Source organism: Somniosus microcephalus, unplaced genomic scaffold, assembly GCF_052327205.1.
Source record: "Somniosus microcephalus isolate GS21.2 unplaced genomic scaffold, FLI_Smic_1.0 scaffold13, whole genome shotgun sequence".
Lineage (NCBI taxonomy): Eukaryota > Metazoa > Chordata > Chondrichthyes > Squaliformes > Somniosidae > Somniosus > Somniosus microcephalus.
The window spans coordinates 658606-682655 of NW_028225200.1; the positions used below are offsets into that span (position 1 = coordinate 658606).

The following is a 24050-nucleotide window of genomic DNA, read 5'->3' on the forward strand; positions in this document are numbered from 1 at the left end:
TGCTGAGAATCTCCAGCATGATTTGGACAGGTTGGGTGATTGGGCAGATGCATGGCAGATGCAGTATAATGTGGATAAATGCAAGGTTATCCACTTTGGTGGCAAAAACAGGAAGGCAGATTATTATCTGAATGGCAATAGATTGGGAGAAGGGGAAGTGCAACGAGACCTGGGTGTCCTTGTGCACCAGTCGCTGAAGGTAAGCATGCAGGTGCAGCAGGCAGTTAAGAAGGCAAATGGTATGTTGGCCTTCGTAGTGAGAGGATTCGAGTACAGGAGCAGGGATGTCTTGCTGCAGTTGTACAGGGCCTTGGTGAGACCACATCTTGAGTATTGTGTGCAGTTTTGGTCACCTTATCTGAGGAAGGATGTTCTTGCCATGGAGGAAGTGCAGCGAAGATTCACCAGACTGATACCTGGGATGGCAGGAATGACGTATGGGGAGAGATTGGGTCGATTGGGCTTATACTCGCTGGAGTTTAGAAGAATGAGAGGGGATCCCATTGAAACTTATAAAATTCTAACAGGACTAGACAGACCAGATGCAGGAAGGATGTTCCCGATGGCTGGGAGTCCAGAACCAGGGATCACAGTCTAAGGATTAGGGGTAAGCCATTTAGGACAGAGATGAGGAGGAATTTCTTCACCCAGAGAGTGGTGAACCTGTGGAATTCTCTACTACAGAAGGCAGTGGAGGCCAATTCATTAAATATATTCAAGAAGGAGTTAGATATATTTCTTAAGGCTAAAGTGATCAAGGGATATGGGGGAAAGGCAGGGACGGGGTTCTGAATTTGGATGATCAGCCATGATCTCATTAAATGGCAGAGCAGGCTCGAGGGGCCGAATGACCTACTCCTGCTCCTATCTTCTATGTTTCTATATTTCTATTACTCTCACTATTACCTCAATGCTAATGAATCAGGGGGAAACTCTCCACTGGCTGGAGTCAGACTGAGCACAAAGGAAGATGATCTTGGTGGTTGGAGGTCAATCATCACCGCCCCAGGACATCGCTGCAGGAGTTCCTCAGGGCAGTGTCCTCGGCCCAACCCTCTTCAACTGCTTCATCAATGACCTTCTCTCCAACATAAGGTCAGAAGTAGGAATGTTCGCTGATGACTGCACAGTATTCAGTTCCATTTGCAACTCCTCAGATAATGAAACCGTCCATGCCCGCATGTAACAAGACCTGGACAACATTCAGGCTTGGGCTGATAAGTGGCAGGTAACATTTGCACTACACAAGGGCCAGGCAATGACTATCTCCAACAAGTGAGCATCTAATCACCGCCCCTTGACATTCAACGGCATTCCCATCACCGAATCCCCCACCATCAACATCCTGGGGGTCACCATTGACCAGAAACTTAACTGGATCGGCCACATAAATACTGTGGTTACAAGAGCAGGTCACAGGCTAGGTATTCTGCGGCGAGTGTCTCACCTCCTGACTCCCCAAAGCCTTTCCACCATCTACAAGGCACAAGTCAGGAGTGTGATGGCATCCCATCCACCACCTTAAACATTCACTCCCTCCACCACTGGTGTACCGTGGCTGCAGTGTGTACCATCTACAAGATGTACAGCAGTAACTCGCCAAGGCTTCTTCGGCAGCACCTCCCAAACCGACGACCTCTTCTACCTGGAAGGACAAGGACAACAGGCGCATGGGAACACCTGATAGAATACATATATCCCTGAAGGCAGCAGGACAGGCAGAAAAGGTCGTTAAAAAGGCTTATGGGATACTTGCCTTCATTAGCCGAGGCATAGAATATAAGAGCAGGGAGGTGATGAAGGAGCTGTACAAAACGCTAGTTAGGCCACAGCTGGAATACTGTGCAGTTCTGCTCGCCACACTATAGGAAGGATGTGATTGTATTGGAGAGGGTGCAGAGGAGATTCACCAGGGTGTTACCTGGGCTGGAGCGCTTCAGCTATGAGGAGAGACTGGACAGGCTGGGGTTGTTTTCCTTAGAGCAGAGAAGGCTGAGGGGGGACCTGATTGAGGTGTACAAAATTATGAGGGGCATAGATAGGGTAGATAGAAAGGAACTTTTCCCCTTAGTAGAGGGGTCAATAACCAGGGGGCATAGTTTCAAGGTAAGGGGCAGGAGGTTTAGAGGGGATTTGAGGAAAAACTTTTTTCCCAGAGGGTGGTTGGAATCTGGAACTCACTGCCTGAAAGGGTGGTAGAGGCAGGAACCCTCACAACATTCAAGAAGCATTTAGATGAGCACTTGAAACGCCATAGCATACAAGGCTACAGACAAAGTGCTGGAAAATGGGATTAGAATAGACAGGGCTTGATGGCCGGTGTAGACACGATGGGCCGAAGGGCCTCTTTCTGTGCTGTATAACTCTATGACTCTATGACCACCAACTCCAAGTCAAACACCATTCTAACTTGGAAGTATATTGCCATTCCTTCATCGTCACTGGGTCAAAGTCCTGGAACTCCCTCCCTGACAGCACTGTGGGAGTACCTTCACCACACGGACAGCAGCGGTTCAAGAAGGCGGCTCACCACCACCTTCTCAAGGGCAATTAGGGTGGGCAATAAATGCTGGCCTTGCCAGCGACGCTCACATCCCATGAACAAATAAAAAAAGTCATCCCATAACACGCGTACAAGGGCTCAGTAATGTTTAATTCATCAGAAAAAGACAAAGTACAACAAAATACTGGTCAGCTTAACAGAATCTCATCATATTTATATTGCTGCAGTTGTACAGGGCCTTGGTGAGACCACACCTTGAGTATTGTGTGCAGTTTCGGTCACCTTATCTGAGGAAGGATGTTCTTGCCATGGAGGGAGTGCAGCGAAGATTCACCAGACTGATACCTGGGATGGCAGGAATGACGATTGGACTTGTACTCGCTGGAGTTTAGAAGAATGAGAGGGGATCTCATTGAAATTTATAAAATTCTAACAGGACTGGACAGACTGGATGCAGGAAGGATGTTCCCGATGGTCGGGGAGTCCAGAACCAGGGGTCACAGTCTAAAGATAAGGGGTAATCCATTTAGGACGGAGATGAGGAGGAATTTCTTCACCCAGAGAGTGGTGAACCTGTGGAATTCTCCACCACAGAGGGTGGTGGAGGCCAATTCATTAAATATATTCAAGAAGGAGTTAGATATATTTCTTAAGGCTAAAGGGATATGGGGAGAAGGCAGGGACAGGGTACTGAATTTGGATGATCAGCCATGATCTCATTGAATGGCGGAGCAGGCCCGAGGGGCCAAATGGCCTACTCCTGCTCCTATCTTCTATGTTTCTATGTTTATGAGGCCACAAACTTAAAATAGTCACTAATAAATACAGGAGTGAATTCAGGAGAAACTTTTTTACCAAAAGAATGGTGAGAATGGGGAACTTGCTACCACAGGGAGTGGTTGAGGTGAACAGCATAGATGGATTTATGGGGAAGCCACATGAGGGAGAAAGGAATGGGAGGAGATGTTGATCGGGTTAATTGAAGTAGGGTGGGTGTGGAGCATAAACACTGGCATGGACCAGTTGGGCTGAATGGCCTGTTTCTGTGCTGTACATTCTATGGAACACCATAAACAGTCAAATCAAGGAAATCATCAGCACAACAGTCTTAAAGATTAAACAGCAGTACAAGAATTTATAAAACATTCATCCATTCCACGTTCATGTCACCCCAGCTGTCTCCAGGGCCCTGCACTGCAGAACAGTGTGAACTCGCTGGTGTCTCAGTAGGTCCGATGACCGAGTGAATCCTTTCCCACACACGGAGCAGCTGAACAGTTTCTCATCAGTGTGAACTTGTTGATGGCTCAGTAGGTCCGATGACCGAGTGAATCCCTTCCCACACACGGAGCAGGTGAACAGTCTCTCATCAGTGTGAACTTGTTGATGGCTCAGTAGGTCCGATGACCGAGTGAATCCTTTCCCACACACGGAGCAGGTGAACAGTTTCTCATCAGTGTGAACTTGTTGATGGCTCAGTAGGTCCGATGACCGAGTGAATCCTTTCCCACACACGGAGCAGGTGAACGGTTTCTCATCAGTGTGAACTTGTTGATGGCTCAGCAGGTGGGATGACCGAGTGAATCCCTTCCCACACACGGAGCAGGTGAACGGTCTCTCCCCAGTGTGAACTTGCTGGTGTCTCACCAGGTGGGATGGTCGAGTGAATCCCTTCCCACACACGGAGCAAGTGAACGGCGTCTTTCCTGCTCTCTCCAGCTGGTGTCCCTTCAGCTCCTGGGACATTTGAAAGCTTTTCCTACAGTCGGAATGTTTCACCGGCCTCTCCCCAGTGTGAACTCGCTGGTGTGCCAGCAGATTTGAGGACCGAGTGAATCTCTTCCCACACAGGAAGCAGGTGAACAGAATCCCTCCTGCTCTCTCCAGCTGGTGTCTCTTCAGATCCTGGGACCTTTTAAATCTCTTCCCACAGTCAGAACATTTAATCGGTCTCTCATCACTGTGAACAAGCTGGTGTCTCAGGAGGGTGGCAGAATGAGAGAATTGCTTCAAAAACACGGAGCAGGTCAACGGTCCCTCTTCGGTGTGGACAAGCTGGTGTCTCAGCAGCACGGAGGGTAAAGGTCCCTCCCTCGTGTGAACTTGCTGGTGTATCATCGGAGCGGATGGCTGAGTGAATCCCTTCCCACACACGGTGCCCGGGTTTCCCCCAGTGTGTGGCCACTGGTGATGCTTCAGGTATTTGTAGATTTTGAAGCTCTTTCAGTACATTTAGAAGTTCTCTCCCCAGTGTGAACTCACGGGTGTGCCAGCAGATTGGAGGAGCGACTGAATCAGGTCCTGAGGAATCGTCTAACCCTCAGACCTTGAGGTGATGTTTGGTTTCAGCTTCCTGTCTGTAAATGCTCCACTTCTAAAACCCTGTAAAAGGAGTGTAGAAAGGGTAAGGGGGGGAAGCAGGAATTTTTTTTGGCTTATTTTGCCTCAAAGAACAAACAGGGTAGAGCCGGTCCCACTGGTGTCTAGCCATGCCGACAATAACCAGTGGGCCAGAAACAGCCCAATCCACCTCACTGACTTGGCCCTGAAGTCAAATCAAGTCTCAGCAAAGTCTCATCAAATGACATCCTTTGTGACTGTGACAAAGGTAAACTATCCCTCCTCGTCCTTCCTGACTTGTCTGCAGCCTTTGACACGGTTGACCACTCCATCCTTCTCCCAACGACTCTCCACCGTCGTCCAGCTGGGCGGGACTGCACTCGCCTGGTTCCATTCTTATCTATCTAATCGTAGCCACAGAATCACCTGCAATGGCTTCTCTTCCCGCTCCCACATCGTTACCTCTGGTGTCCCCCAAGGATCTATCCTTGGGCCCCTCCTATTTCTCATCTAAATGCTGCCCCTTGGTGACATCATCTGAAAACACAGCATCAGTTTCCACATGTACGCTGACGACACCCAGCTCTACCTCACCACCACTTCTCACGACCCCTCCACGATCTCTAATCCAGTTCTGGGTGAGCAGAAACTTTCTCCAATTAAATATTGGGAAGACTAAAGCAATTGTTTTCAGTCCCTGCCACAAACTCCGTTCCCTAGCCACTGACTCAATCCCTCTCGCTAACATCTCTCTGAGGGTGAACCACACTGTTCACAACCTTGGTGTCATCTCTGACCCTGAAATGAGCTTCCGACCGCATATCCACAGCATAACAAAGACCGCCTATTTCCACCTTGGTTACATCGCCCGTCTCCACCCTTGCCTCAGCTCATCCGCTGCTGAAACCCTCACCCGGGCCTTTGTTACCTCTTGACTCGACTATTCCAACGCACTCCTGGCTGGCCTCCCACATTCTACCCTATGTAAACTTGAGGTGATCCAAAACTACCTGTGTCGTAACTCAACGCCAAGTCCTGTTCACCCATCACCCCTGTGCTCGCTGACCTACATTGGCTCCCGGTTACGCAATGCTTCGATTTCAAAATTCTCATCCTTGTTTTCAAATCCCTCCACGGCCTCGCCCCTCCCTATCTTAGTTATTCCCTTCAGCCTCACAACCACCCGCCCCCCGCGATAGAATCACAGAAAAATAATGACACGGAAGGAGGCCATTTGGCCCATCTTGTCTGTGCCGGCCGATTAAGTGCTATCCACACTAATCCCACTTTCCAGCACTTGGTCCGTGGCCTTGTAGGTTACAGCACTTGAAGTGCACATCCAAGTACTTTTTAAAATGTGATGAGAGTTTCTGCCTCTACCACCCTGTCAGGCAGGGAGTTCCAGACCCCCACCACCCACTGGGTGAAAACATTTCTCCTCAACAAACCTCCGACCAATTACTTTAAATCTTTGCCCCCTCATTGCGGACCTCTCTGCCAAGGGAAATAGGTCCTTCCTATCTAGGCCCCTCAGAATTTTATACACCTCAATCAGGTCTCCCCTCAGCCTCCTCGGTTCCAAAGAAAACAACGCCCCCCACCCCCCGCCCGCCACCCTGAGACATCTGCGTTCCTCCCATTCTGCCCTCTTGAGCATTCCTGATTATAATCGCTCAACCATCAGTGGCCGTGTCTTCTGTTGCCTCGGCCCGAAGCTCTGGAATTCTCTCCCTGAACCTCTCCGCCTCGCTATCCTCCTTTAAGACATAGAAACATAGAAGATAGGAGCAGGAGTAGGCCATTCGGCCCCTCGAGCCTGCTCCACCATTCAATGAGATCATGGCTGATCATCCAAACTCAGTACCCTGTCCCTGCCTTCTCCCCATATCCCTTGATCCCTTTAGCCTTAAGAAATATATCTAACTCCTTCTTGAATATATTTAATGAATTGGCCTCCACTGCCTTCTGTGGTAGAGAATTCCATAGGTTCACCACTCTCTGGGTGAAGAAATTCCTCCTCATTTCTGTCCTAAATGGCTTACCCCTTATCCTTAGACTGTGACCCCTGGTTCTGGACTCCCCTGCCATCGGGAACATCCTTCCATGCATCTAGTCTGTCTAGTCCTGTTAGAATTTTATAAGTTTCAATGAGATCCCCTCTCAGTCTTCTGAATTCAAGAGAATACAGGCCTAGTTTACTCCATCTCTTCTCATACGACAGTCCCGCCATCCCAGGAATCAATCTCGTGAACCTTCATTGCACTCCCTCTATGGCAAGTATATCCTTCCTTAGGTAAGGAGACCAAAATTGTACACAGTACTCCAGGTGTGGTCTCACCAAGGCCCTATATAATTGGAGTAAGACTTCTTTACTCCTGTACTTATATAGTTCTTAAGGCTAAAGGGATATGGGGAGGAGGCAGGGACAGGGTACTGAATTTGGATGATCAGCCATGATCCCATTGAATGGGGGAACAGGCTCGAGGGGCCGAATGGCCTACTCCCGCTCCTATCCTCTATGTATTCAATCTTTCCTTGTAGCTGAAATTCTCTAGTCCTGGCAACATCCTCGAAAATCTCCCGTCTCGAGCAGTCACATCTTTCCTGCAATGGGGACGGCCAGAACTGCACGCGGTGCCCTAACTGGTGTTTTTGTAAAGTTCAAGCAGAACCTCCCTGCTCTTACATGATACAGAAAGAGAGAGGCACTGCCCCTTTAAATACCTGGGGGGCACCCATTCCCCTTTAAATGGCCAAGCAATTGTTTTTGTTGAAAAGGGGCCACAGTCCCCTTTGACTCACCCCCCACCCTCTCACCCACCACAAATACTCACAAGAGAGAGAGAGGAGGAAGAATGCTGGTCTTTGTCCCTTTAAAAGTGGCTGCCCACCAAAATGTTCACAGAACCAGGGCTCTTTGTTCTGGATAAAAGTCAAAAAGAGAAAAGGTTCACTTATTTTTAAATGAATGCAGTTGATGAATAGCCTTGCAATAAAGGTAATGCAAAGGAATAAACACTCACAAGCTGGGTTTTTTTCCTCCCCCTCCTCCCCTTTAACAGCTCCTGCAGACAATGAAAGCAGGAAAGCGGCCTGCAGCCCACCGAGGTCCCGCCCCCCTCCCTCCTTCCCGCGCCGCCATTGGTTGGAGGACCGTCAGCCCGCCCGGTCCTCCCAGCGTTTTCCGCGCTCCTGATTGGCGGGCGCCTCGCGTCAATCAACCCCCCCTCCGATTACGCGCTGACGCCAGCACGCAACGCCCAGGGGTCGGTTGGATCGGCGCACGCCACCGCAAGGTAAAAAAAAGACACCCCACACAAGTGAGGGAAAACAAAAATAATAATAATCGCACTTTAGAGGGGAGGAGGTTGCGGGAATTAATGAGTGTTTTCAATTTGTTTCGCAAAAAAAAATATTTGAAAAGCTTCCCAACGGTGCGAGGCGGGCTGCGCATGCGCTTCAGCCAGCCTTTGAACCCCCCACGTGGGCCCGGGGGCCGGACACGCCCACTTGCCTTCCCCTGCACCAATCACAGCGCGGGCAGGCGCTTCTATCAATCGTCACCTGTCAATCACCCTCCCTTCCCCAGCCAGTGCGCCTGCGCGGAGCCTCCGGGGTGCAGACGGAAGGCCGGGCCCGGTGAAGCGGCGGAATCAGCGGCCGGGGTAAAGTAGTGTTGGGGAATCGATTTAAATCGAGGTGAGGTGGGAGCGGAGAACGAGATTATAAAGTAAAATACGAGAAAAAACAAACCTCAGAGTCGGGCGGGCGGGACCTCCGCGGACGCCGAACGGAGCGGATTGAACCGCGCGCGGTGGCGGAGTAAGCCGGAACAAAGTGATTGTGACTGACGGGAGCGCTGACCAATAGGAAGAGGGCTGAGCTGGGAGGACTGAACTGGGCGGCCTGGTCCTCCAACCAATTGCGGCGCGGCAAGGGGGCGGGACCTTCTTCCCTGGCACTGGTGGGCTGGGGCCTGATTGTGACGTCACCAGAGGAAGAGGCCCAATCAGGTGGATGGAGGACGGCCCGAGTTCTGACCAATAGGAAGAAGGCTGAGCTGGGAGGACTGAACTGGGCGGCCTGGTCCTCCAACCAATGGTGGCGTGGCAAGGGGGCGGGGCCTCCTCTCCAGCTCAGGTGCGCTGGGGCCGATTGTGACGCGCTGTCCCCAGGTGAGAGCAGCTCAGTCAGCACAGAGCTGGGGCTGGAATCTGGGAGAGGGGCCGCAGGCAGCGGGCCTGGCAAAGGGGCACAAGCTTCACAATACAAGCTGCTTTCAAATGCAAAATTGTTTCCTACAGACAGCCTTGGTCACTCTGCAAAAAAGGGGCCGCTCCAGGGACGTGAGCACATAAAGCGAGGCACTGTGGGAGGCGCAGTACTGAGGGAGCGCCGCACTGACGGAGGGGCAGTACTGAGGGAGCGCCACACTGTCGGAGGGGCAGTGCTGAGGGAGCGCCGCACTGTCGGAGGGGCAGTACTGAGGGAGCGCTGCACTGGCGGAGGGGCAGTACTGAGGGAGCTCCGCACTGACGGAGGGGCAGTACTGAGGGAGCGCCGCACTGACGGAGGGGCAGTACTGAGGGAGCGCCGCACTGTCGGAGGGGCAGTACTGAGGGAGCGCCGCACTGTCGAGGTAGCAGTACTGAGGGAGCGCCGCACTGTCGGAGTGTCAGTACTGAGGGAGCGCCGCACTGTCGGAGGGGCAGTACTGAGGGAGCGCCGCACTGTAGGCGGGGCAGTACTGAGGGAGCGCCGCACTGTCGGGGGGGCAGTACTGAGGGAGCGCCGCACTGTCGGAGTGGCAGTACTGAGGGAGCGCCGCACTGTGGGAGGGGCAGTACTGAGGGAGCGCCGCACTGTCGGGGGGGCAGTACTGAGGGAGTGACACACTGTCGGAGGGGCATTACTGAGGGAGCGCTGCAGTGTCGGAGTTGCTGTCCTACGGATGAGACGTTAAACCAAGGCCCCCGTCTGCCCCCTCAGGTGGGCGGAAAAGATCCCGTGGTGCTATTTCGAAGAAGTTATCCCCGGTGTTTTGAGCCCAATATTTATCCCTCAATCAACATGATGAAAAAACAGATTATCTGGTCATTATCACATTGCTGTTTGTGGGAGCTTGCTGTGCGCAAATTAGCTGCCACGTTTCCCACATTACAACAGTGACTACACTTCTAAAGTACTTCATTGGCTGTAAAGCGCTTTGGGACGTCCGGTGGTCGTGAAAGGCAGTTAAGAAGGCAAATGGTATGCTGGCCTTCATTACAAGAGGATTTGAGTACAGGAGTAAAGAAGTATTACTCCAATTATATCTTCTTTCTCAGGCGGAACCGAGGGTGACTTGTTTCCACATTAAAAATGAGTTCTCGGGTGGAAGGGTAAACCGGGAGAGCTTCTTCTCCCCGAGACAGACCCTCTGATATAAAGGGTCGACTGGATCCATGTTTACCTGTAATTTAAACAGAGGTCTGGTCATCTTCCGAGCTCTTTCCCCTAGAGGAGCGGGTAGAATGGGGGTCTTTAGTGTTAAATGGTTTCACCTGGGTCCATTGCTTCCATCGCATACCCATCGGTTCCTGTAGACAAACACACGTATCACTTGTCATTAATACAGTACATGGCCCCATCCAACGGGCCCCATTCCCTTTCTTCCGATAACTTGTGTCATTACTTGTTGACCTATTCTGGGCAACTCGTCTGGTTTAAGTCCAGCATTCTGCCTTTCTAGATCTTTCATCTGTTGTTGGTTCCTCACTTCTTTATTTAGTGCTTGTACCTCCTGATTTAGTTGTACTAAGTATCGCCTTAATCTATCTTGCACTGGTCCTGGTCTTAAATACATATTTTGGTTCTGTCTTCACAAAGGAGGACACAAATAACATCCCAGAGATGTCGGGGGAACATCGGGTCTAATGAAAGGGAGGAACTGAATGAAATTAGTATCTGTAGGGAAATGGTGTTGGGGAAATTGATGGGATTGAAGGCTGATAAATCCCCAGGGCCTGATAATCTACATCCTAGGGTACTTAAGGAAGTGGCCCTAGAAATAGTAGATGCATTGCTGGTCATCTTCCAAAATTCGATAGACTCTGGAACAGTACGCATGGATTGTCAGGTAGCTAATGTTACCCCACTATTCAAAAAGGGTGGTAGAGAGAAAATGGGGAATTATAGACCGGTAAGCCTGACATCGGTAGTGGGGAAAATGCTAGAGTCCATTTTAAAGGATGTAATAGCAGAGCACTTGGAAAACAGTGACAGGATCGGACAAAGTCAACATGGAGGGTCCCTAAACTTACATAGAAACATAGAAGATAGGAGCAGGAGTAGGCCATTTGGCCCCTCGAGCCTTCTCCGCCATTCAATGTTCAAGTTTCTGGAGTGGGACTTGAACCCACAACTTTGTGCCTCAGAGGCGAGAGTGCTACCCACTGAGTCACTGGCTCCCACTAAAGAACAAGCAGTTCTGACGAAAGGTCATTGACCTGAAACATTAACTCTGTTTCTCTCTCCACAGATGCTGCCTGACCTGCTGAGTATTTCCAGCATTTTCTGTTTTTATTAAAGAAACGAGGGAGTGACTGCTGACAGGAGGAATGTTGGGTCGTCCTGCACATGCGCACCTCCTTGGCGGCTGAGGCGAAATATCGACTCGTCCCCACCTGAGCCGCGCACTCGTACCAGATGTTGCGGCTCCGCATGCGTGCCCGATGTTCCAACCGCGGGGTTTTTTGTGCTGATCATGCGCGTTGTGGACCAATTGGGACGGGCGATTGTGGAGCAGGAGGGAGAGCGCGGGGGCCATGAGCACATGTGCGGGACTCAGCGTCAACAGAGCGCTTTCTGGAGCGTGGGGGCTTGTGGGTATTGCAGCTGCCATTACTGCTGATATTTTCAACCAACCTGTGCAGCAGCTGGAGCCTGAAAATCAGCTTCACTGCCCCTAGGTTCGGAAAGGGGATAATTAAACAACAGTTTGCCTCTGATCCTTTTCTGATCTCAATTTACAGGGTTATAGAAGTGCAGCAGTTACAGGCGGGAAGCTCAGACCAAACATTACGTCAACACCTGACAGAGTCACTGGATTCATCAGGACCTGAATATCATCGGCCTTTGCACATGGAAGGAGAAAGCAGCGATCGCAGCGATGACAAACCGCACACGTGTTCGGTGTGTGGACGCGGATTCAGCTGATCGCCTGACCTGGCGAGACACATACACCATCACACCGGGGAGAAACCGGGTAAAGGTGGGGACGGTGGGAAGGGATTCAGTTCCCCGTCTATGTTGGAAGTTCAACGGCGCAGTAGCACCAGGGACAGTCCATTCACCTGCTCCGTGTGTGGAAAGGGATTTGTTTGTTCATCCCACCTGCAAACACACCAGCGAGTTCACACTGGGGAGAGACCATTTCAGTGTTCTGACTGTGGGAAGAGCTTTAAAAGCCCCAGGGATCTGAAGGTACACCAGCTTGTTCACACTGATGAGAGACCATGTCAATGCTCTGACTGTGGGAAGAGCTTTAAAAGCGCCAGGGAACTGAAGGCACACCAGCTTGTTCACACTGATGAGAGACCATTTCAGTGTTCTGACTGTGGGAAGAGCTTTAAAAGCCCCGGGCATCTGAAGAAACACCAGCTTGTTCACACTGATGAGAGACCATTTCAATGTTCTGACTGTGGGAAGAGCTTTAAAAGCCCCGGGGAACTGAAGGCACACCAGCTTGTTCACACTGATGAGAGACCATGTCAATGCTCTGACTGTGGGAAGAGCTTTAAAAGCGCCAGGGAACTGAAGGAACACCAGTTTGTTCACAAAGATGAGAGACCATTTCAGTGTTCTAACTGTGGGAAGAGCTTTAAAAGCCCCCAGTATCTGAAGCAACACCAGCGAGCTCACACTGATGAGAGGCCGTTTAAATGTTCTGACTGTGGGAAGAGCTTTAAAAGCTCCGGGAATCTGAAGCAACACCAGCGAGCTCACACTGATGAGAGACCCTTTAAATGTTCTGACTGTGGGAAGATCTTTAAAAGCTCCAGGGAGCTGAAGAGACACCAACACCTACACACTGGAGAGAGACCATTCACCTGCTCCGTGTGTGGGAAGGGATTCACTCAGTCATCCAACCTGCTGGCACACCAGCGAGTTCACACTGACGAGAGACCCTTTAAATGTTCTGACTGTGGGAAGAGCTTTAAAAGCTCTACGAGCCTTAAGAGACACCAGCGAGTTCACACTGATCATCGAATCTAACAGCACAGAAGGAGGTGATTCGGCCCATCCTGTCTGTGCCGGCTCTTTGAAAGAGCTGTCCAATTTAGTCCCAAACCCCAGCTTTATCCCCAGAACTCTGCAAACTAGTCCTCTTCAAGGACATGTCCAATCACTGTTTGAAAGTTCCTGTGCAACCTGATTCCAGCATCCTTTCAGATGGTGCGTTCCAGATCTTAACAACCCTCTGTGTAAAAACAATTCTCATTTCCCTCTAGTTCTTTCAGCAACTATTTTAAATCTGAGACCTCTGGTTACCGACCCACTTGCCAGAGTGAACAGTTTGTTCCTATGATGCTCGATCAAAACCCCTCGTAATTTTGAACACCTCTATTAGGTCTCCTCTTAACCTTCTGCTCCAAGGAGAACAACCCCAGCTTCTCCAATCTCTCCACATAACTGAAGTCCCTCATCCCTGGTACCATCCTGGTCAACCTCCTCTGTACCCTCTCCAAGGCCTTGACATCCTTCCTAAAGTGTGGTGCCCAGAACTGTACACAACACTCCAGCCGAGGCCTAACTAGTGATTTGTAAAGGTTTAGTGTAACTTCCTTGTTTTTGTTTTCAATGGCCCTATTTACAAAGCCAAGTATCCCACACACTTTCTGAACCACCTCACCAACTTGCCGCGGCACTTTCTAAGATTTGTGAATATGGACCCCCAGGTCCCTCTGCTCTTGCACCCCCTCAAAATAGTCCCATTTAGATTATACGGCCTCTCCCTGTTGTTTCTCCCAAAGTGCATCACTTCACACTTATCCTCATTTAATTTCATCTGCCTTGTGTCTGCTCATTTCACAGTCTGTCTCTGTCCTTCTGAAGTCTGCTACTACTATGCTCACTATTTACTACGTTGCCAAGTTTTGTATCATCTGTAAATTTCAAACTTGTACACCTATACCCAAGTCCAGGTCAGTTATATATAACAAGAAAAGCAATGGTCCTAATCCCGACCCCTGGGGGACCCCACTGCATACTTCCCTCCAGTCAGAAAAACATCCCTCAGCACTGCTCACTGTCTCCTATCCCTCAGCCAATTATATACCCAAATTACCATCAGCCCTTTAATACCATGTGCTTCTATTCTCCAAGTAGGTCTCTTGTGTGGTACTTTATCAAATGCCTTTTGAAAGTCCATAAGAACATCAGAAATAGGAGCAGGAGTGGGCCATACGGCCCCTCGAGCCTGCTCCGCCATTCAATAAGATCACGGCTGATCATCGACCTCAACTCCACTTTCCCGCCCGATCTCCATATCCCTCGATTCCCCTAGAGTCCAACAATCTATCGATCTCAGCCTTGAATATACTCAAAGACTCAGCATTCACAGCCCTCTGGGGCAGAGAATTCCAGAGATTCACCACCCTCTGAGTGAAGAAATTCCTCCTCATCTCAGTCTTAAATAGCCGACCCCTTATCCTGAGACTATGACCCCTAGTTCTGGACACTCCAGCCAGGGGAAACAACCTCTCAGCATCTACCCTGTCAATCCCCTTCAGAATCTTGTATGTTTCAATGAGATCACCTCTCATTCTTCTAAACTCCAGAGAGTATCGGCCCATTCTACACAATCTCTCATCATAGGACAGCCCTCTCATCCCAGGAATCAGTCTAGTGAACCTTCGCTGCACCGCCTCCAAGGCAAGTATATCCTTCCTTAGATAAGGAGACCAAAACTGTGCCCAGTACTCCAGGTGTGGTCTCACCAAGGCCCTGTACAATTGGAGCAAGACTTCCTCACTCTTATACTCCAACCCCCTTACAATAAAGGCCAACATGCCATTTGCCTTCCTTATTACTTGCTGTACCTGCAGGCTAGCTTTCTGTGTTTCTTGCACGAGGACACCCAAATCTCTCTGAACACCAACATTTGAAAGTTTCTCACCATTTAAAATATATTCTGTTTTTCTATTCTTCCTACCAAAGTGAATAACCTCACATTTCCCCACATTATACTCCATCTGCCACCTTACTGCCCACTCACTCAGTCTATCTATATCCCCTTGCAGACTCTCTGTGTTCTCCTCACAGCTTACTGTCCCACCTAGCTTTGTATCATCAGCAAACTTGGATACATGACACTCGGTCCCTTCATCTGGGTCATTAATATAGATTGTAAATAGCTGAGGCCCCAACACTGATCCTTGTGGCACCCCACTAGTTACAGCCTGCCAACCTGAAAAAGATCCGTTTATCCCTACTCTCTGTTTTCTGTCTGTTAACCAATCCTCTATCCATGTTACTATATTACCCCCAACCCCGTCAGCCCTAACCTTGTGTAATAATCTTTTATGTGGCACCTTGTCGAATGCCCTTTGGAAATCTAAATATACTACATCCACTGGTTCCCCTTTATCTACCCTGCTAGTTACATCCTCAGATAACTCTAATAAATTTGTCAAACACGATTTCCCTTCCATAAAACCATGTTGACTCTGCCTACCCATGTTACGATTTTCTAAGTGCCCTGATACAACTTCCGTAACAATGGATTCCAGCATTTTCCCAACGACTGATGTCAGGCTAACTGGCCTGTCGTTTCCTGTTTTTTCTCTCCCTCCTTCCTTGAATAGCGGTGTTACATTTGCGACCTTCCAATCCGCTGGGACCGTTCTAGAACCTCGGGAATTTTGGAAGATCAAAACCAATGCATCCACTATCTCTTCAGCCACCTCTTTTAGAACCCTAGGATGTAGGCCGTCAGGTCCAGGGGATTTGTCGGCTTTTAGTCCCATTAGTTTCTCTAGTACTTTACATTAAGTTCCTCACCCTCATTAAACCCTCAGTTCCCCACCATCTTTGGTACGCTTTTGTGTCTTCTACTGTGAAGACAGATACAAAATATTTGTTTTAACGTTTCTGCTATTTCCTTATTCCCCATAATAATTTCTCCTGTCTCTACCTCTAAGGGACCAACGTTGTCAGCTGTGGCTCAGTGGGCAGCTCACTCGCCTCTGGGTCAAAGGGTGGTGGGTTCAAGTCCCACTCCAGAGACTCGAGCACATAAAGCTAGGCTGACACTCCAGTGCAGTGCTGAGGGAGTGCGGCACTGTCGGAGGGGCCGTCTTTCGGATGAGACGTTAAACCGAGGCCCCGTCTGCTCTCTCGGGTGGATGTAAAAGATCCCATGGCAGTATTTTGAAGAGGAGCAGGGGAGTTATCCCCGTTGTCCTGGCCAATATTTATCCTGCAACCAACATAACAAAAACCGATTATCTGGTCATTATCACATTGCTGTTTGTGGGAGCTTGCTGAGTGAAAATTGGCTGCTGCACTTCCCACATTACAACAGTGACTACACTTCAAAAAGTAAAGTGCTTTGAGACGTCCAGTGGTCGTGAATGGCGCTATAGAAATGCAAGTCTTTCTTTACTTTTGCTACTCTCTTCCTTTTTGATGCTTTTGATTTAATGATTAAACATTTAAGAAATTATTGCAGTGACAAAGGCTGTCTGTGAAACTGGAGGAAATTTGTCTTTAAAATTTTTTTTAAAAAGATTATTTAATATAAAATTGAACATTTTATTGACAGTGAATGACATTTACAGAGCTCAGGTCTCAGATCTTTGTACAAAGTCACAAGCCCTCATGCCTACAAGGCAGGGGTCCCAGTCTCTACAAGCTTCTTGGTCATCTTCACTTGTTCATCTGGATAATGGGTCTCCAGGAATTCACACAGTTGAGGGTCGGTGCTCCCAGTGGAGAGTTTGTGCAGATCCAGCAGACTCTGGTTGACATTCTTCTCCATCTGCAGGGCTCTCTGCATCGCCGAGCGGAGCCTCTCGCTCTCCCGGCCGAACAAGTGGACTGTAATGAAACTTAAAAACTTAAATTCATTTTTGAAACTTATCAAATTAAATTAAATTCACCCCAGCCGGGGTGACAATGCACTCCAGTCCTCGCGGCACCCACCGGTCTCGGAAGGTCTCAAGTGTGCCGGCAGACACCGCGTGCTCCATCTCCAGGGCCACCCGGGCATGAACATGGCCGCGGAAGAGAGGCAGGCAATCGGGCCGAACGACCCCCTCGACTGCCCGCTGCCTGGACCTGTTTATTGCCATTTTGGCCAGGCTCAGGAGCAGTCCTACAAGGAGGTCCTCCGATCTGCCTGCTCCCCTTCGCACCGGGTGGCCATAGATCAGGAGCGTGGGACTGAATTGCAACCAAAAATCGAGGAGCAGCCCCTTCAAAAAATGGAACAGGGGCTGCAACCTCTCACATTCCACATAAACATGGAACATGGACTCCTCTAGGCTGCAGAAAAGGCAGGCGGCCTGGGAGTCTGTGAACCTACTTAACATTTTATTGCAAGGGACGGCTCCGTGCAACACCCTCCAGGCCAAGTCCCCAATAGAACAAGGGAGGACTCCCGCATAGAGAGCCCTCCATTGGGGACCTCTGCCTCCACCAGATGGCAAGATGGCACGCCAAGGCATGTACGGATGGCAGACGATGATGGCAAAGTGGAGAGTGTGCAGCAGCAGCCCGTACAGGAAACCCCTCCATGCAGAGCTCAAGGGCACGGAGGACATTTCCCCGAGGCGGCTCAAGTTGTGAGGCGCCATTTCCTGAGAGGGGTTTCAGGGTCGTGCGCCAATGAGGAATTCTGTCCGAACGGGGGTCAGTTCGGACGGGATCACCCCATGTGCTTGAGCCTCCTCGATACACCTAGTGGAGTCGGGGCCCACTGCCGCTTTCAGCAACTCGATGGCTTTGGCCGTGCGCCAGACGTTGGCCAAGGACAGGCGCTGTGCCAGCTCTTCTGGCACCATCCAGCCCACTCCTCCACCACATAGCAGGTCCCTGATTCTAGTCACCTTGCCAGGCACAGCCCTGCTCTCCGCCAGCCACCCGATCCAGCAGTCACGGAGGTGCGGATTCCTGAGCAGCGGCTCCCGAAGGAGAACCGCCACTCCTGATGGGGGAGAACTCCGCCTGGAGGCGACGCTGTTCCAGACCCATAGCAGTTCCTGGTAGAAGACAGGCAGCTCCCGCAGGTAGGCATGTGTACCACCCAATTCCACAAACAGGAGCTGCGTGTCGTAATTGAGGCCATGCAGCTGACAGAAGAAATACGTCGCCAGCGCACACCATTGAGGAGGATTCTCGATGTACAGGTATCTCTGCAGGAGCCAAGTGGGTTTGGGAGGTGCTGCTGAAGAAGTATTGGTGAGTTGCTGCAGTGCATCTTGTAGATGGAACACACTGCAGCCACAGTGCACTGGTGGTGCAGCGAGTCACTATTTAAGGTGGTGGATGGGGTGAATGTTTAAGGTGGTGGATGGGGTGCCAATCAAGCGGGCTGCTTTGTCCTGGATGGTGTCGAGCTTCTTGAGTGTTGTTGGAGCTGCACTCATCCAGGCAAGTGGAGAGTATTCCATCACACTCCTGACTTGTGCCTTGTAAATGGTGGAAAGGCTTTGGGGAGTCAGGAGGTGAGACACTTGCCACAGGATACCCAGCCTCTGACCTTTGGAATTCTCTTCCCCAGAGAGCTGTGGAGGCTGGGTCATTGAGTGTGTTTAAGGTGGAGATAGACAGATTTTTGAACGATAAGGGAGTCAAGGGTTATGGGGAGCGGGCAGGGAAGTGGAGTTGAGGCCAAGATCAGATCAGCCATGATTTTATTGAATGGCGGAGCAGGCTCGAGGGGCCAAATGACCTACTCCTGCTCCTACATCTTATGTTCTTGTGTCTCTCATCAGCTCCAGCCGCTGAGTTGTGTCTGACACCGCGCATGCGTCCCATGGCCCCGCCCTCTCCTGCTCCACAGGTGCCCGGCCCGCACCGCGCATGCTCAGCACACACCCTGGGCCCCTGTCAATCATCCTCCCCCGCGCCTGAGCACCAGGCTGCCGCACGGGGCTTTCTTTGTAAAGACGGTGTTGGTGAAGAGCCGCAATCAATGAGGGAAAGTGAGTTTTGCAAGGGGGCGGAGTGAACCACAGCACGTGATCGCGGGGCCTGTGACTGACGGGAGCTCTGACCAAAAGGAAGAGCGCGGGCGGAGCTGACTGGCGGCGGGTCCTCCAACCAATGGCGGCACGGCAAGGGGGCGGGGCCTCCTCTCCAGCTCAGGTGCACTGGGGCCGATTGTGACGCGCTGTCCCCAGGTGAGAACAGCTCAGTCAGCACAGAGCTGGGGCTGGAATCTGGGAGAGGGGCCGCAAGCAGCACAGAGCTGGGGCTGGAATCTGGGAGAGGGGCCGCAGGCAGTGGGCCTGGCAAAGGGACAGTTACTGATTGAATAATAAACAGGGGTAAGGGCACACTAACCTCACATCATATATATATTAATGAATACTTTACATCTGTTTTCACAAAAGAGAGGGATGATGCAGACATCGCAATCAGGGAGGACTGTGAAATATTAGATGAAATAAACATAGTGTAAGAGGAAGTATTAAGGGGTTTAGCATCTTTGAAAGTGGATAAATCCCCAGGCCCGGATGAAATGTATCCCAGACTGTTAAGAGAAGTAAGAGAGGAAATAGCAGAGGCCCTGACCATCATTTTCCAATCCTCTCTGGCTACAGGGGTGGTGCCGGAGGACTGGAGGACTGCTAACGTGGTACCGTTGTTTAAAAAGGGAGAAAGGGATAGACTGAGTAATTACAGGCCAGTCAGCCTAACCTCGGTGGTGGGAAAATTATTGGGAAAAATTCTGAGGGCCAGGATAAATCTTCATTTAGAAAGACACGGATTAATCAGGGACAGTCAGCATAGATTTGTTAAGGGAAGGTCGTGTCTGACTAACCTGATTGCATTTTTTGAGGAGGTAAGAAGGAGGGTCGATGAGGGTAGTGTGTTTGATGTAGTCTATATGGATTTTAGCAAGGCTTTTGATAAGGTCCCACATGGCAGACTGGTCACGAAAGTAAAAGCCCATGGGATCCAAGGCAAAGTGACAAGTTGGATCCAAAATTGGCCAGAGGCAGGAAACAAAGGGTAAAGGTCGAAGGGTGTTTTTGTGACTGGAAGGCTGTTTCCAGTGGGGTTCCGCAGGGCTCAGTACTGGGCCCTTTGCTTTTTGTGGTCGAGATCAATGATTTGGGCTTGAATGTAGGAAGTATGATTAAGAAGTTTGCAGATGATGCAAAAGTTGGCCGTGTGGTTGATAATGAAGAAGAAAGCTGCAGACTGCAGGAAGATATCAATGGACTGGTCAGGTGGGCAGAACAGTGGCAAATGGAATTCAATCTGGAGAAGTGTGAGGTAATGCATTTGGGGAGGGCTAACAAGGCAAGGGAATAGACTATAAATGGTAGGACACTGAGAAGTGCAGAGGAACAGAGGGACCTTGGAGTGCATGTCCACAGATCCCTGAAGGTAGCAGGACAGGTAGATAAGGTGGTTAAGAAGGCACACGGGATACTTGCCTTTATTAGCCGAGGCATAGAATATAAGAGCAGGGAGGTTTTGCTTGAACTGTATAAAACACTAGTTAGGCCACAGCTAGAATACTGCGTGTAGTTCTGGTCACCACATTACAGGAAGGATGTGATTGCACGAGAGGGGGTGCAAAGGAGATTTACGAGGATGTTGCCTGGGCTGAGGAATTTTAGTTATGAGGAAAGATTGGATAGGCTGGGGTTGTTTTCTTTGGTACAGAGGAGGCTGAGGGGAGACTTAATTGAGGTGTATAAAATTATGAGGGGCCTAGATAGAGTTGACAGGAAGGACCTATTTCCCTTAGCAGGGAGGTCAATAACCAGGGGGCACAGATTTAAAGTAATTGGTCAGAAGTTTAGAGGTGGTTTGAGGAGATTTTTTTTTCACCCAGTGGGTGGTGGGGGTCTGGAACTCACTGCATGAAAGGGTGGTCGAGGCAGAGACCCTCATCACATTTAAAAAGTACTTGGATATGCACTTGAAGTGCTGTAACCTACAAGGCTACGGAGGATAGAATGCCCCAGTCCCCAGGCACGGACATCCAGCACCTCGATCACAGCAACAATTCACAAAACAACGGCAATATAACTTGGAGCAGAGACAGTTAAGTGGAGCTGTGATCGAGGTGCTCAAAATTATGAGGGGTTTTGATCGAGCAAACAAGGAGAAGCTGTTGTCACTGGCAGGAGGGTCGGTAACGAGAGGACACAGATTTCAGATCATTGGCAAAAGAATCTAGAGAGGAAATGAGGAGACTTTTTTTACACAGCGAATTGTGATGATCTGGAATGCGCTGCCTGAATGGGAGGTGGAAGCAGATTCAATAGTAACTTTCAAAAGGGATTTGGATATATACTAAAGGCAGAAATTTGCAGGGCTGTGGGGAAACAGCAGGGCAGTGGGACTAATTGCATCGCTCTTTCAGAGAGCCGGCACCAGCACGATGGGCCGAAAGGCATCCTACTGTGCTCTATGATTCTATAACATCAGCTTCTCTCTGCTCACTAGTACTGAGAGAACAGGGAATAATCTTTAAATCCAGCCCAGTTATTGGGGGCTCTTAACATTAACAAGCCCCAGTTGCCTGAATTAACATGGTTCAGTCCTGGATGTGATTAAAGGCATCGGAAACAGTGGAATCGACCCACCGCAGTCACAATGTGGACACTCTGGTGTGTCAGCGGGTGGGATACACCAGGGAATCCCTTTCCACACACTGAGGTTGACTCTAATGATCGGGAGTCCCAGGGTTTCGGATACCAGATAACCAAGCTCACAAGAACACAAATTGTCTCTCCAGACTTTATTAAGAGCGCTGCATAACACAGATCAGGTGATAATTCCCTCAATCTGGAGAATAGAAGTACAGTGGATTCACGCGCGATCTTCTCGAGTCTGTTCCAACTGACAACGGCTTAAGTGGCCTGTTCTTATACACAAGCTTGGTTACCGCTCAGGAAATGGGATTGTTTGGACCCGTCTGTTGACCGCCTCCTGAACTCCTGCTAATTCAGGGAATTTAGTCCATCTGTGACCAGACTATAACCATAAGCCCGTCTGGTTATCACACCTATACGGTCCGTGAAGTTATTATTAGATTCACACCCAGATGTTGTGCCTTCACTTGTCTGGCACTTCATCCCATAACACGGGTACAGGGGCTCAGTAATGTTTCATTCATCAAAACAACAACAACTTGTATTTATATAGCGCCTTTAATGAAGTAAAACATCCCAAAGCGCTGCACAGGAGTATTTTAAGACAAAATTTGACACCGATCCACATAAGGATAAATTAGGGCAGGTGACCAAAAGCTTGGTCAAAGAGGTAGGTTTTAAGGAGCGTCTTAAAGGAGGAAAGTTGAGTCGTTGAGTATATTCAAGACTGAGATCGATAGATTGTTGGACTCTAGGTGTCAGGGTTGGGGAGCCACGGGGCCGTATAAATACGAGGCCGTGCTCTCCAGGCAAAGGTAGGTTCTGGACCCAAATGCAGAAACCAGACAAGAGACAAATACAGTACTTTGTTTGAACTTTACTAGATTTACACATAACCAGATTAACACAAGGGACACAGCAATATACATAAGAACTAGAGACAAGAGAACTCGAGACAGAGACAGAAGCATACATAAGAACTAGAGACAAGTTACAAGACAGCTAGTCAAGATAGGAACGCAGGACAGCTTCCATGAGGAAGCCCACTTGTCTATACTGAGCTTGCAACAAGCTACCACAAGGGGCAACCGGCTTGCCGAGGCACAACTCCAGACAAGCTACCCCGAGGGTAATCGGCTTATCAATGCAAGGCTCAAGACAAGATCCCAACGGCTCCCACATAGCAACACGCTAGTCCAAACAGCACCTTACCAAGACAAGCAACTTAACAGTACAAGACTTAAATACATCTTAAATCCAGAGACAAGAACACAGACTTAGATACATAGCTCAAGAGGACTATGGCACAGACTTAGATACATAGCTCGAAAGAACTAGAACACAAACTTAGATACATAACTCGAGAGAACTAGAACACAGACTTAGATACATAGCTCAAGAGAACTAGAACACAGATTTAGGTACATAGCTCGAGAGAACTAGAACACAGACTTAGATACATAGCTCAAGAGAACTAGAACACAGATTTAGGTACATAGCTCGAGAGAACTAGAACACAGACTTAGATACATAACTCGAGAGAACTATGGCAGCCAGCTTGTGAAGGCAAGCTGCCATAGAAGAAAGGCTAGTCAAGACAAGGAACATTGTCAAGACTAACTCCCTGGTTCACCCTAGTGAGGACTGACACTGAGTGAAACAACAACAGAACTTATATACCAAGAAAACCAGGTGCCACCCATAAACAGCTAACAGGCTGATTAAAAACTAACACCAGAGAACGAGAAACAATTAACACCAGAGACTAGGACAATTAACAAAGGAACAAAACAAGTGAAGGTGCCATCTAGAGGTTACAAAAAGGAACTGACTGGCACCCTCACACTAGGGGAATCAAGGGATATGGAGATCGGGCGGGAAAGTGGAGTTGAGGTCGATGATCAGCCATGATCTTATTGAATGGTGGAGCAGGCTTGAGGGGCCGTATGGCCCACTCCTGCTCCTATTTCTTATGTTCTTATGAAAGAGAGGTAGCGAGCTGGGCAGGTTTAGGCAGGGAATTCCAGAGCTTAGGGTCGAGGCAACAGAAGGCACGGCCACCAGTGGTGGAGCGATTAAAATCAGGGATGCACAACAGGCCAGAATTGGAAGAGCACAGATATCTCGGGGGGTTGTGGGGCTGGAGGAGATTACAGAGAAAGGGAGGGGCGAGGCCATGGAGGGATTTGAAAACAAGGATGAGAATTTTGAAATCAAGGTGCTGCTTAACAGGGAGCCAATGTAGGTCAGCGAGCACAGGGGTGATGGGTGAACGGGACTTGGTGCGAGTTAGGACACAGGCAGCCGAGTTTTGGATGACCTCAGGTTTACGTAGGGGTCAAAGACAAAGGACAACATCATACACGTCAGCTTAACAGAATCTC

General features: G+C 49.6%; 1 protein-coding gene and 1 pseudogene across 1 annotated transcript; both read right to left on the bottom strand.

The window, feature by feature from the left end:
- LOC147083937 (uncharacterized) overlaps positions 1–24050 on the bottom strand; it is a 455464-nt pseudogene that overhangs the window by 254241 nt on the left and 177173 nt on the right.
- LOC147083939 (uncharacterized) lies at positions 3665–4839 on the bottom strand. The gene has a single exon (XM_085980014.1). It carries the CDS (start codon positions 4619–4621, stop codon positions 3665–3667), a length of 957 nt encoding a protein of 318 aa, XP_085836140.1. The 5' UTR covers positions 4622–4839.

Coding starts and splice junctions, on each gene's coding strand:
- LOC147083939 (XM_085980014.1), bottom strand. CDS start 4,621: ATGATACACCAGCAAGTTCACACGAGGGAGGGACCTTTACCCTCCGTG.